Source organism: Bufo bufo, chromosome 4 (assembly GCF_905171765.1).
Source record: "Bufo bufo chromosome 4, aBufBuf1.1, whole genome shotgun sequence".
In the NCBI taxonomy this organism is placed as follows: Eukaryota; Metazoa; Chordata; class Amphibia; order Anura; family Bufonidae; genus Bufo; species Bufo bufo.
Genome location: NC_053392.1, coordinates 434,165,473 through 434,179,842, shown reverse-complemented (window position 1 = coordinate 434,179,842; position 14,370 = coordinate 434,165,473). Strand labels below are relative to the sequence as shown.

The window sequence follows — 14,370 nt, the reverse complement described above, 5'->3', positions numbered from 1 at the left end:
CTACAGAGGTGACCTTTTTCTCGACGGCACATGCCTGGTGTCCCGTCATGGTCCTGCAACACTTGCTAACCACCCTAGCAAGTCATGATCCTCAGGGGCCGCTATTGCCGTTTCCCACGTGGCCGTTAACCACCTCACAATTCCTTGAGCAGGTCCGTGTTTTATTTTTTCAAATCTAGGGTTGAATCCTGCCACTGTGTCCGATCACTCATTCTGGATTGGCGCTGCGTCCAGTAACAAGGTCCCGGCTCATATTATTCGCAAATTAGGCCGCTGGCGATCCTCCTGCTTTAATATATACATTCCCCAACCTAAGCAGGAAATGTTGCTTGCATTTCAGCACTTGGTGATGTAAGAATTGTACGTAATAAATTCCTAATTTCGCATTTATGGTGTTTTGCCCTTTTATTCAGATACCCCTACGACACAGCGGTTATGTCACGGCTGTATGTGAGCAACAAGAGTATACACAGTAAAAGAGCTACTGACCGGACCCAAACTAGGGAGGATAAAGGGTGACCCCTGTCAGGCCCTCAAAGCTCTCCCTATGCTGCTAAAGCACATGCCCGGATCCAAATGGCGGAACGAGGCATGCCCACGTACCTAAGACTGATGACCACTGTAACCCCTACAATAGTGGAAGGGGCACGGCCACCGGTGCCCTGCTCAGTATATGGAGGGAACCTCAGATCCAGTCAGAAAATAACCAGGTACACAACAATGTCTGCACACTTAGCTGAAGGTGCTGCAGCCGCAGAGAAGACGGATCCAAGGACAGCTGGCAATATCCGGAGTGCTTGCTGCAGCAGAACACAGGTCCAGTGAACTGAAAGCTACAAGTGAAGATACTCAAGCAAGAGCTACAACTGAAATGAGAAATATAATCCACGCCCTACAATAGGAGGAGGGGTGATTTAAAGGCAGGGAAATCAACTGCAGGAGGAACAGCTGGGAGGAAGGAAACAGAAAGTAAAGACTTCATCACAGGGGCGGAGAAACAGAGCAGTGAGAACTCCTCCAAACTCTAGTAGTGACATCATCACAGGGTTGGAGAAACAGAGCTGTGAGAACGTCCCAAAGCTCTGGTAGTGACAGGTTATGGCACAACTCAAGCCGCTTAGTCCTATTAGTTAGGCAGGTCACGTAGTCACCCGTAGGATTCACGGTTTCCTAATGAGCCACGACCACAAGTATTAAGGCCGATTTATTGGCCTGTATTTGGGGGAGGGGCGCCCCTCCCCTCCCCCTTCATATAGCTAGGCGCGCCCACGTCACCTCATCATGTGTGGATTCGGCATACCCTCCCTACCCTCCCTCATTCAGTTTCATTCCTCTAGGGATGCCCTCTTATTCAGGTACCCCTACGACGCAGCGGTTATGGCACAACTCAAGCCGCTTAGTCCTATTAGTTAGGCAGGTCACGTAGTCACCCGTAGGATTCACGGTTTCCTGATGAGCCACGACCACAAATAAATCATACTTATCTGCTCCATTTGCTCACTACAGGCCAGCCACCGCCATTTTGCTTGAAGATCTTGGGTCATGTAAGTTTGATTTTATTTATTTTTTTGTTAAATTTTACACCGTGTTATGTACATTAGATGCTGCGATCATGTATGTACGTGCCATCTGAGGAGTACAATGACGGTGGAAGGCGCAATCGCCGCTCCCTGTCATTGCACCCACTACTTACAAAGAAATGCGTTTTGTGACTAAGTAATTCGCCAGTAAGAAAAAAAAAATTTGGCAGAGCAGCCGAATCTAATTTTTTCAATTTTTGCTCATCTCTAGTAATCTTCTCACCTTTAACTGTATTTGTAAATTAGGTTCTCCCTTCTGATCCCCAGCTATGTCATGTGACTCACTCTGACTCTCCAACTGAAATGGCGTCTTATGTGTGGAGATCCCAGAATTATGGGAGGTATTCTCATGGGATTATGATCATCCCTGTGGATCATATTGTAGCCATTTTGGTGGAAAAATTCCCCAAGAATAGCATGGTTAGACCTCTTACATACACACCTCCACCGATAACGAGAATGGGGGTCCCGTTTCCCTGTTCTGATGGAGCAGCAGGTCGTGCATGCGCACTGCCATTCCATTCAATCTCTATGGGAGCACCGGAGATTAACCTTTGAAAGTGTATATTGGATTGAGCTTGAAGGATTGCCAATGTCTAATGTAAGTTTTTGCTTATTTCAGAAAAACAAGATGAAGATGTAAAAACTGGACTGCATCGCAATCAGAGTTTTCCTAAAGCAGAAGCCAAATTGATATCCCTCAGGGTGCCACATGGTTGCTCACTAGATGCGGAGGCAGTGCTGGTCCCACATAGACCTCCTCCAAAGGTTCCTAGTTCTCGACCAATTGCAAATCAAAGAACCACTGTAAATACTGAAGTAAGTCATGTTATAGTAAAAGGGGATTCTAGTTTTATCTAAATACATTGGTGCAACATAGCCTGTATTGAAAAAAGGGATAAAAATTGTTTGTGAGGTGAAATTGGGAAAAAAAACACAATTCCTTCAAGGTTTTTGGGGTTTTGTTTTTGCGATATTCACTTTGCGCTAAAAATGACATGACGACCTTACTCTGCAGGTCAGTACGATTACAATACCAAATTTATGTAATTTTTATTTTATTTATCGACTTTTGAAAAAAATAAAAACCTTTGAAGAAAAAATAATCAAAATTGTCTTTGCATTTTCTGTCAGCCATAACTTTTTTTTATATTTCAGTCTACAGAGGCTTGTGTTTTATTTATTTTTTGCAGGACGAACTGTACTTTTTATTGTCACCATTTTTGGGCAACGTAGCTCAACATACGTATTCAATATTTGGTGAAGGGGGGTGATTAGGTGACTAAAATGGTGAATCATGGATTTTCTTTTTCCGTTATGGTTTTCACTGTGCAGAAAAAATATTTTTATATTTTAATAGCCCCACATCGTTTGACTGTTTCTCCAGTAGACTATAGTGATTTACCATCACAGTCTATGGGATATTTGCTATGTTCCTATGGAGCAGGACTCCATAGGAACATTACTGTGGTAAAACTGTCAGCCTCTAGGAGGTTCAAGGCTACCACAGCAAATTATTGTATCTCTAGATCTCAGTGTTCGGGCCTTGGGAGCGCAGCGCTCTTGGGGAAAGCCACCTAAGATGCCGTGGTCACAATTAATTGCAGAATCTTAGGGCTTAAATGAGCAGAAACAGCATCATCTTTGATTCCAGTCATTGAGGCTGGGTTGTCTTGACTAATTGAGTCGTACAGTATCTGTTGTGTGCACAGTAGTCAGCCCTCCTGTGCAAGCATATAAAAGTCTCAGTGTGCGTCCGCAAAAAAAAAACTGATGCGGCATCCGTTTTTTTGGGAGTATCCGTTTTTTTCCACAGATCCCTTGTAATAAATGCCTATCCTTGTCCGCAAATGTGAAAAAAGTAGGACATGCACTATTTTTTTTGCTGAAGGGAAACACGGACAACTGATGCGGAATACAAACAGATGAACTATCAGTATTTTTTTTGCTGTCCCATTGAAATGAATGGGTCCCCATCCTATCCGCAAAAAAAACGGAACGGAGGCCGAGAAAAACAACTGTCGTGTGCATGAGGCCTAAGGCCGAATGCACACGGCCATGTTCCGCGGCCGAGAGCAGTCCGTGGTATGCCGGGCTGGATTCCTGTTCAGAGCAGGAGCGCACGGCGTCATTGGTTGCTATGACGTCGAGCGCTTCATGTCGCCGCTGCACTACAGTAATACACTCGTATAGTGTATTACTGTAGTGCCGCGGCGACATGAAGCGCACGGCGTCATAGCAACCAATGACGCCGTGCGCTCCTGCTCTGAACAGGAATCCAGCCCGGCATAGCACGGACCACTCTCTGCTGCAGAACACGGCCGTGTGCATTCGGCCTAAGCCTCATAGATAAACTTCTGGCAGACACAGCAACCACCTTAAGGCCTCATGCACACGACCGTTTTTTTTTGCGGTCCGCAAAAACGGGTCCCGTGATCCGTGTCCGTTTTTTCTTCCGTGGGTCTTCCTTGATTTTTGGAGGATCCACGGACATGAAGGAAAAAGTCGTTTTGGTGTCCGCTTGGCCGTGCGGAGCCAAACGGATCCGTCCTGACTTACAATGCAAGTCAATGGGGACGGATCCGTTTGACGTTGACACAATATGGTGCAATTACAAACGGATCCGTCCCCCATTGACTTTCAATGTAAAGTCAGGAGTCCCTATTATACCATCGGATCTGAGTTTTCTCCAATCCGATGGTATATTTTAACTTGAAGCGTCCCCATCACCATGGGAACACCTCTATGTTAAAATATACCATCGGATTTGAGTTATATCGTGAAAACTCCGATCCGACAGTATATTCTAACACATAGTGATGGGGACGCTTCAAGTTAGAATATACTAAGAACTGTGTAATAACTGCTGCCTGGCAGCACCCGATCTCTTAGGCTGGGTTCACACGGGCGTTGCGGGAAAATGTGCGGGTGCGTTGTGGGAACACCCGCGATTTTTCCGCGCGAGTGCGCAGAAAATGCGTTTTGCACTCGTGTGAGAAAAATCGCGCATGTTTGGTACCCAAACCTGAACTTCTTCACAGAAGTTCGGGCTTGGGATCGGTGTTCTGTAGATTGTATTATTTCCCCTTATAACATAGTTATAAGGAAAAATAATAGCATTCTAAATACAGAATGCATAGTAAACTAGCGCTGGAGGGGTTAAAAAAAAAAATAATAATAATTTAACTCACCTTAGTCCACTTGATCGCGTAGCCCGGCATCTCCTTCTGTCTCCTTTGCTGAACAGGACCTGTGGTGAGCATTCATTACAGGTAAAGGACCTTTGGTGACGTCACTCCGTCCATCACCATGGTAAAAGATCATGTGATGACCGGAGTGACGTCACCAAAGGTCCTTTACCTGTAATTAATGCTCACCACAGGTCCTGTTCAGCAAAGGAGACAGAAGGAGATGCCGGGCTACGCGATCAAGTGGATTAAGGTGAGTTAAATAATTTATTTTATTTTTTTTAACCCCTCCAGCGCTAATTTACTATGCATTCTGTATTCAGAATGCTATTATTTTCCCTTATAACCATGTTATAAGGGAAAATAATAATGATCGGGTCTCCTTCCCGATCGTCTCCTAGTAACCGTGCGTGAAAATCGCACCACATCCGCACTTGCTTGCGGATGCTTGCGATTTTCACGCAACCCCATTCACTTCTATGGGGCCTGCGTTGCGTGAAAAACGCAGAATATAGAGCATGCTGCGATTTTCACGCAGCGCACAAATGATGCGTGAAAATCACCGCTCATCTGAACAGCCCCATTGAAATGAATGGGTCGGGATTCAGTGCGGGTGCAATACGTTCACCTACCGCATTGCACCCGCGCGGAAATCTCGCCCGTGTGAACGCAGCCTTACAGGGGGCTGTGATCCGCACAATTAACCCCTTAGGTGCCACACCTGAGGGGTTAATTGTGCGTATCATAGCCCCCTGTAAGAGATCAGGTGCTGCCAGGCAGGAGGGGGCAGACCCCCCTCCCTCCCCAGTTTTAAATTCATTGGTGGCCAGTGCGGCTCCCCCCCCCTCCCTCCCTCCCCTGTATTAAATTCATTGGTGGGCAGTGCGGCACCTGAGGGGTTAATTGTGCGGATCACAGCCCCCTATAAGAGATCGGGTGCTGCCAGGCAGCAGGGTGCAGTCGTGTACACAGTTCGTAGTATATTCTAACTTGAAGCGTCCCCATCACTATGGGAATGCCTCTGTGTTAGAATATACTGTCAGATCTGAAAAAGCTTTTATGCAGACGGATCTGCGGATCAGTCTGTGTGAAAGTAATCACGGACGTGGATGACAATCTTGTGTGCATCCGTGTTTTTTCACGGACCCATTGACTTGAATGGGTCCGTGAACCGTTGTCCGTCAAAAAAATAGGACAGGTCCTATTTTTTGGACGGACAGGAAACACGGATCACGGACGCGGATGAACAACGGTGCATTTTCCGAGTTTTCAACAGACCCATTGAAAGTCAATGGGTCCGCAGAAAATCACGGAAAACGGAACAACGGACATGGATGCACACAACGGTCGTGTGCATGAGGCCTAAGGCTGTATCACACGAGCGAGTCTATTGCGGGAGTCATGCTCCATGTGTGAACCTGATCCTCTGTTCTGGACTTGCAGGAGCGCAGGGCATTTTACAGATTTATAATAGTATGTGCCTCTGCATAACCTTACTGCTACAGGATCATACTGATGGCTTTATGTCACTAGGATCCTATAGAAGTAAGGTCAAGCAGAGGCATACAGCATTATAAATCCTGATAATGCCCTGCGCTCCTGCAAGTCCAGAACAGAGGATCACGCTTACACACAGAGCATGAATCCTGCAATGGACTCGCTAGTGTGAAACAGCCCTTAGGACTAAGTCAGGCAAAGGGTCAGGTGATCATAATCAGACCCAACCTAGAGCTAGTTACTCTGCATTAAAGTGGCCGGTAAGATGATTGACAGCAGAGTGCTATACATCATGCTGTTTACAAATACGGACGAGCATTAGAAAAAAATCTACGGGTTCTTCTTTAATAAAAGTTGCATTTTTAGACATTTTTTTAAAATTAAAATAGTGTTTGCCTGGATTATAGTGTAATCATTTTATAATATCGACTGATTACTTTTAGTTACTTTGTCCATAACAACAAATAGTAGTGCAGATTTTGTTTTTAAAATGAAAATATAAAAAAATAAAAGCTGCGCTATGATTGGTCCCTATGGGGGACAAGGACTTCTTTTTTTGATAAATGTGTACCTGTGTGTTTCCTAATGATGTGTAGATTGGTAAATTCCTGTTTACAGACCTGAAATGTCTTGCTTCCACTTTAAGATATCAAAATTAAAAATTAAAAAACTACAAAGTGCAACCTATGTTTAAAAGCTTATTACCGGAAGGAAGCAGAAACAGCAACACACAATTTTTCAATTGATCCAATCTGTATAGTTTTTGTTTAGTATGTGACTGTTCAGTGAAGGTTGAATGATGAATATGCCCTTTATTCATATCTTTTAGTTGATGTAAAATGTAACAAAGTGTTTCTTTATTTTCCTTATAATAGTTAAATCAAGAACAGAAAACAGAACAGTTTCACCACCCAGGTGCAGAACCTCCTAAACCAGTGGGTCATGGGGGAATCTCAGACAGTGGATTACCATTGAGACCTCCACCCAAAGTTCCTCCCAAACCAAAACCTGAGCCATGTGTAAATTTAGTTGATTTAAATATCAATCTGATAGCAAAACTAGATTTGGGAAGTGAAGACCTGATAACATTAGATCTCATAAATGAGCAAACAAATAAAGATGCAAACCACATCACATTAAATAAAGAAGAATCTGCAGGTTCGGGATATTCACTTCAAGTCCCTGAAACTTCTGAGTCCATTAAGAAATTGGATGTGAACATTGAGCATCATCAAACACCACTTCCAGTCTTGAAGACAGAGTTGCAACCAGGTACAAGTACTTCTACTCCCTCAACTGTTTCTGTGACACCTCAAACAAAGGCAAAAATAAATGCTACAGATAATGGCGACATTCCAAAAATACGTCCAGTACCAAAACCAAGAACGGCACCACCTTCACAGATTGTGAAATCTCAGGAAATGAAACCGAGTGATGAGGCAACTTCTACTACTCAAACTATTGTTACGTCGGAGGAGATGTCAAACAATTCTTTTCCACCAGCAGTTCCCCCTCGAAGAAAAAAGTCTGCACCAGCAGCTTTCCACCTTCAGGTGTTACAAAGTATGAAGAGTTTGTCTCAAGAAGATGGAGTGTCAAATAAGAATAATAACAACAGTTCCAGTGAAGGAACTTCAGTGAATGTAGAACTTTTTTATGGGACTGCAAGCACAAAGGATAATTGTGATCACCAAAACAATTATACCAAACTACTGGAGCCACAAAGAAGCTGGTCTTCTGAAGGGACAGTTTGTGTTGAGAGTTTATTTCAGTCCCCAAACCCTGGTACTTCCACAGAGCAGTTTACCAGCAATGATAATGATATGTTTCAAAATGAGGGGGAAAAAACTAATGCAATCCCCAAAGAAAATTGTGAATCTCCATAGTGACCTGCAAATATTTCAAATGAACTGTAAAGGACATGTTAAAGAGCAGAGCTCTTCAAAACATTCATAAATACTACATCTATTTAACAGTTTCAGTTTATTAATACGGAAGGCTTTCCGTTAGTTTTAGTAGTGTAGGGAGATATTTTTCTAAGGACCATAATATTTCCGTCCAGTGATTCCATTGAAAATGCTGCAGGCAGCCTTACGCTTTCATTGCTTTAAATCAAAAGGTTTAAAAGGGCCAGAATGGCATAAAAAGTAAGTGGTGGTAATCCTCTCTCATATCCCCTGTTGCTTCTGTTTTGGTGCTTTCATGCAGTCTCTTCTTCCTCAGCCAATCACTAACTTAGGCAGACCAACGCTGTGCTTGGTGGTTAGCTGAGAGGTCTTCCTGTTAGAGGGACCAGGGAGTAGTGACCAGAAGAGACCTGGAAAGGTTTGGAGCAGAGTTGGTGAGAAAAAAATTGATAATCACTTAATTTATTTTATCACACTGTTATGACCCGTTAAAAAAATAAAACAAAATGACCAGATGAATAACCCTTTTAAGGTATGAACACTAAACATGCTATGTTATGTTACACTGTAGGTATACAGAAAAACTGTTGTTATGCATGGGTGTACACCAAGCATGTCAAACTCAAAGGCTAACATGGGCCAAAAAAACAAAATTTAAGTTTATGTGGGCCGCATCAAAAAAAATAAAAATCGTACATTTTCATAGAACAACATTGTTGTTTCATGACTGCTGACCCCCAACATCCCGTTGCCCAATAACACAAGTGAGACCTATATATATATATATATACAAATATTAAACTTCACTATAAGACGCACCTAGGTTTTTGAGGAGGAAAATAAGAAAAAAATATTTTTAACGAAAAGTTGTGCTTTTGGTGGGTTTTGAATTAATGGTGGTCTGTGCATGACACTATTATGGGGGATCTGTGGATGACGCACTGTCATGTGGGGGATCTGTGGATGGCACAGTTATGGGGGACCTGTGGATGGCACTGTTATGGGGGACCTGTGGATGGCACTGTTATGGGGGATCTGTGGATGGCACTGTTATGGGGGATCTGTGGATGGCACTGTTATGGGGGATCTGTGGATGGCGCTGTTATGGGGGATCTGTGGATGGCACTGTTATGGGGATCTGTGGATGGCACTGTTATGGGGGATCTGTGGATGGCACTGTTATGGGGGATCTGTGGATGGTACTGCTATGGGGTGGGATATCTGTGGATGGCATTGTTATGGGGTGGGGGGATCTGTGGATGGCATTGTTATGGGGTGGGGGATCTGTGGATGGTGCTGTTATGGGGGATCTGTGGATGGCATTGTTATGAGGTGGGGGATCTGTGGATAGAACTGTTATGGGGTGGGCTATCTGTGGATGGTACTGCTATGGGGTGGGATATCGGTGGATGGCATTGTTATGAGGTGGGGGGATCTGTGGATGGAACTGTTATGGGGGGGATCTGTGGATGACACTGCTATATGTCATCCACAGATCCCCCTCATAACAGTGTCCCCCAATACATCGGCCCTCTGCTCACCGAAGTATTTATAAACGTGAATCCTTATCCTGTTATTAAGTTGAACTAACGCTGCGCTCTCCCATGTTCCCATGTATCCCCACAGCACTTACGAACACGCTTCCATAGCAGGCAGAGCGGACGGCACCAGTAACGTCACTCACTGACGTTGCGCGTCTGCTCCGCCTGCTTCATTCATAAAGTGGGCGGAGCAGGCGCTCGACGTCAGTGAGTGACGTTACTGCTGCCGTCCGCTCTGCCTGCTATTGAAGCTTAAGTAAGTGCTATGGGGATACAGGGGAACATGGGAACATGGGAGAGCGCAGCGTTAGTTCAACTTAATAACAGGATAAGGATTCACGTTTATAAATACTTTGGTGAGCGGTGGGGCCCGGTGTAAGAGTACAGTGACTGCACCGGGCCCCGCCCTTAGTTACGGACTCCAGCCCCTCCTCTCTCCCGGCTCATACATAGCAGTCTGCGATGCTGCATCCTTTGCCGGGCCGCAAAGATATTTATTGCGGGCCGCAATACACCCATGGTGTTCACGCTATTTACAAAAATTACTATTGACAGGGACTAACCATGATCCGTGCTGCAGGCTGCTCATATCTAGGATACTTTGTCTCCTAATGCATGGATGTGAACGGCCCACTGCCAGTCCCTGCTAACTAGAAACTAAGTCTGCTATGCAACAAGTTCAAAAAGACTAATATTGTGCACACTCCTGAATTATAAACATTTTTATATACAATTGGAGGTACAATTCAAAGGGACGCTTCCATCAAAAGAATTTTTTTTTCATATCAACGCCCCAAATGTTAAAATTCTATATTTGGTTTTGGGTTTGTTTTTTTTAACAAAAAAAAACAGTGAATGGTTAGTTTTATTGATATATTTTTAATATATTTTCTTAATTTTGAAGTCACTCCATGTATTCTGCTTCCTGTCCTGGCTTTTTAACTTCCACTTTGTTTAGACTTTTACCGTGGCACAGAACCTCTCTTAAAGGATTTGTCCAGTTTCTGGTGGATACCGGACAACAAAGGGAATCCGCCTGCAATAAATAACCATTACTTGGATCATGCGCCAGTGCTCTTTTTCTTCCAGCTAAGATCTATTTACCCGGCTGCAGTGGTGAGATCACGTCAACACATGGTCACTGCAGCCGTGTAAACAGATTCACCGGGAGCAGTGGAGAGGAGTCTGCTAGGTATTGCAGGTATATTTCCTGTGTTGTTCAGTTTCCCCCTGCAACTGGACAATCCCTTTAAGACCATTACTGCAGCCAGAAAAGAAAGGGGGGGGGGGGAGAGAGAGAGACATCACACATTACGCAAATCAATGGAATGCTTTTTTGTGGACATCTTTAGATCTAGACCTATGAAGAGAAAAATAGAGTTGTCATGCTGTCATCCTAACTCTACACCTACTTTTACCATGAGGATTACGTTGCAAATAACCTATTCCCCTCACAGCAGCAATAAACTTACAATGAAGGAGGAATTATCCTTTGACTTGGTTGCTACAGGACAATATTTAGTATTTAATTTTACATCGGCATAGTACTGCTGAAATTTGAAAAAAATAAACTGCCCACATTTTTTTTTTTTAACTGATTTCTATGGGCATTGCGGTTAAAAAAAAATAAGATGGAAGTGCCCCTTTGTGTCTTTCTTGAGTAATAGTATATCATAGTGATATGCCATGACTTAAATAGCCCTTTAAGGCTACCTGCACACCTTGCATACCTGTATGTAGAAAATCTGCATGAAAACCGCATAGAAACTGAGTAAAAAAAAAGCACACATAAATCTGCACTATTGTGTTTTTCATACAGTTATGCTTTTTTCTGTAGACTTTGTTTATTGTAACAACTTCATTAAATTCTTTAGAGGAAAACCACTATACAATAAAGTGCTGAATTGCACAAACAATTGACATGCTGTGGACTGTAAAAAATGTGCGCTGTGTACATGAGATTTGGCAAATCTCCTTCACTCAGCTGGTACTATATTACGCTATAGATTTTCTGCATGAAAAGCCATGCGGAAAAACCACAGGTCATCTGCATTGTGTGCAGGCACCCCAAGACTGGTGTTGCACATAGCCAGTGGTTTTTATATTTTATCACTAGGAGGTTAAGAACTCCCCTTTTGACTGCAGATTGACTTCTTAAACGTTACCTGCACCTTCTTCATACGAGTGGTGACACATTAAGAAGGTCATCTTTATGCATCAATTTTAGCACAACAATAATGATTTGTCAGACACATTTCTAAAACGTTTACATTTGTGGTACAGGCAATAAAATGGCACAAAACATTTACATACAGATAGGGCATAATAGTAGAAAGTGAAGAAGCACATTTCATGCTGATAAAGCGGACTATCCAGCTTAAATAGTGTTGTCAAACTGCCTCCCTTCCTTGTAACAAAAAGTGTTAGAGGAAAACAACGTTCAATTTTATTTTGTGTGAAGAATCCTCTAAATAACTATATTTGTAAAGCACACACTATATGGATAAAGGCTGTTTGCCTACTGCTTTGTACACCACTGCTTCGTCTCCATGATACATGGTACTGTCATATTTTTCTCACTAGAACATCGTTATCCAAAGCCAGTGCTGGTATCATATTTTCATAATGTATAAAAAGCTAATTCCTTAATAAAAACAATCTTCATTTTAATCTGCTGGTTTAATTTTTTTCTTGAAAATGCTGACTGAATTGTGGATTCCAGAAGAAGGGGGCACTTTGTTGAAGCTGATCACAGTGCAATGGCAAGTGCAAATGACCCTATGAACTTCCACATAAAAGAATTTAGAATATTAGAATCCTGCTGTAGAAAATCCAATAACCAGTAGGTGTATGTGTCCTTATATATGCATGACCACATTTACCAGGATAATTCTTATGATATCAGGAACTTCAACAGGCAACAAAGTACCAAAATCTGGAGATCCGGTATTAGTACAGAGTGGGTTGCACCGGGTATCGAATTATCAATACCCAATCGATACTCTTGTACCGGTATCGATTCGATACCGCTATTTGCCTTTTACCGATACTAGGCTGCGCAGCCTAGTATCACAGAACATGGCACGCGCTGCTCTCAGCGTGCGCCATGTTCCTTTAGCAGCACAGGGGAGATTTATGTGATTCTACCGCCGGCTCCTGTATTTGTATTAAATGTTAGTTATCTTTATTGGTGGCGCAGTGCACCCCCCAGTATTAAATCATTGGTGGCAGACTGGCAGTGGCCACAGGGTCCCCTCCCCTCCTCCTCATTGGTGGTGCAGGAGCCCCAGCAGTGTAATCCTAGGGCTCTGATCGGTTAATGCTACTGAAGCTTTGGCTGCCATAGTCGGCTTCCTGCTGCTGTGTGTACTATGCACAGGGCAGCGGGGAGAGTGTGAAGTTCTATTCACCCTGATAGAGCTCTATTAGGTTGAATAGGAAAAGGGATCAAAAGATCCCAGGTTCTAGCCCCTAAGGGGAGAAATGGTTATTAACTAAAAAGTTTAAAAAAAACACCAAAATATGAAGTATAAATCACCCCCTTTTCCAATTTTACATATAAAATATATAATAAATAAATAAACATATTACATATCGCCACGTCCGAAAAGTACAAACTATTAAAATATCTCCTATGCGGTGAATGCCGTAACAGAAATTTTTTTTTAAAAAAGCACAGATATATATATATGTTGAAAAATCCACAGCACATCCATATGGATGTGCTGTGGATTTTTCAACTTATATATCGTTGGAGGTGGATCGTCTCCTCAGCCGCTGGCACTCCGACCGCACCATACAGACAGCTGTGCTGCCCACACCTCTCTACCTATATATATATATATATATATATATATATATATATATATATATATATATATATATACATGCCGTATTTTTTGCCCTATAAGACGCACCTGCCCATAGGACGCACCTAGGATTTTGAGGATGAAAATAAGAAAAACATATTTTGAACCAAAAGGTGTGCTTTTGGTGGGTTTTGAACTAATGGTGGTCTGTTGATGACACTATTATGGGGGATCTGTGGATGACACTGTTATGGAGGGGATCTGTGGATGACACTGTTATGGAGGGGATCTGTGGATGACACTGTTATGGAGGGGATCTGTGGATGGCACTGTTATGGGGGCATCTGTGGATGACACTGTTATGGGGGGGATCTGTGCATGACACTGCTATATATGTGTCATCCACAGATTCCCCCCCCATAACAGTGTCCCCCAATACACACAGGGCCCACTGACAGCAGTCTTCATATCTAAACTGTAATCATCCTTAACCTCTTGGTAATGTTAGTTAAAGTAGCGCTATCCCATGTACTAGTACTTGCTATGAAACTCCCGTAGTATGCTGGGCGGCTGGCAGCGTAACGTCACTCACTCACGTCATGCGTTTGCTCCATCTAATTCATTAATAAAGTGGGAGAAGCAGGTGCATGACGTGAGTGAGTGGCGTTACGCTGCCGGCCGCCCTGCATGCTACGGGAGTTTGATAGTAAGTACTATTACACGGGATAGCGCTACTTTAACGTTACCAAGAGGTTAAGAATGATTAAAGTTTAGATATGAAGACTGCTGTGAGCGGCGGGGCCCAGTGTAAGAGTACAGTGACTGCACCGGGCCCCGCTGCGATTCCA

At 43.3% G+C, this 14,370-nt stretch overlaps 1 protein-coding gene across 2 annotated transcripts in view; it reads left to right on the top strand.

Annotated features, from left to right (window-relative positions):
* The window catches only part of SYNJ2 (synaptojanin 2), a 287,057-nt gene extending 278,431 nt beyond the window's left edge, over positions 1–8,626 (top strand). For both annotated transcript variants that reach the window (XM_040429362.1, XM_040429360.1), the window contains 2 exons: positions 2,203–2,399; positions 7,141–8,626. In XM_040429362.1, coding sequence (XP_040285296.1) covers positions 2,203–2,399; positions 7,141–8,151 — 1,208 coding nt within the window. In that variant the 3' untranslated portion in view covers positions 8,152–8,626. The remainder of the gene's footprint in view (positions 1–2,202; positions 2,400–7,140) is intronic.
* Positions 8,627–14,370: the final 5,744 nt, after the last annotated feature.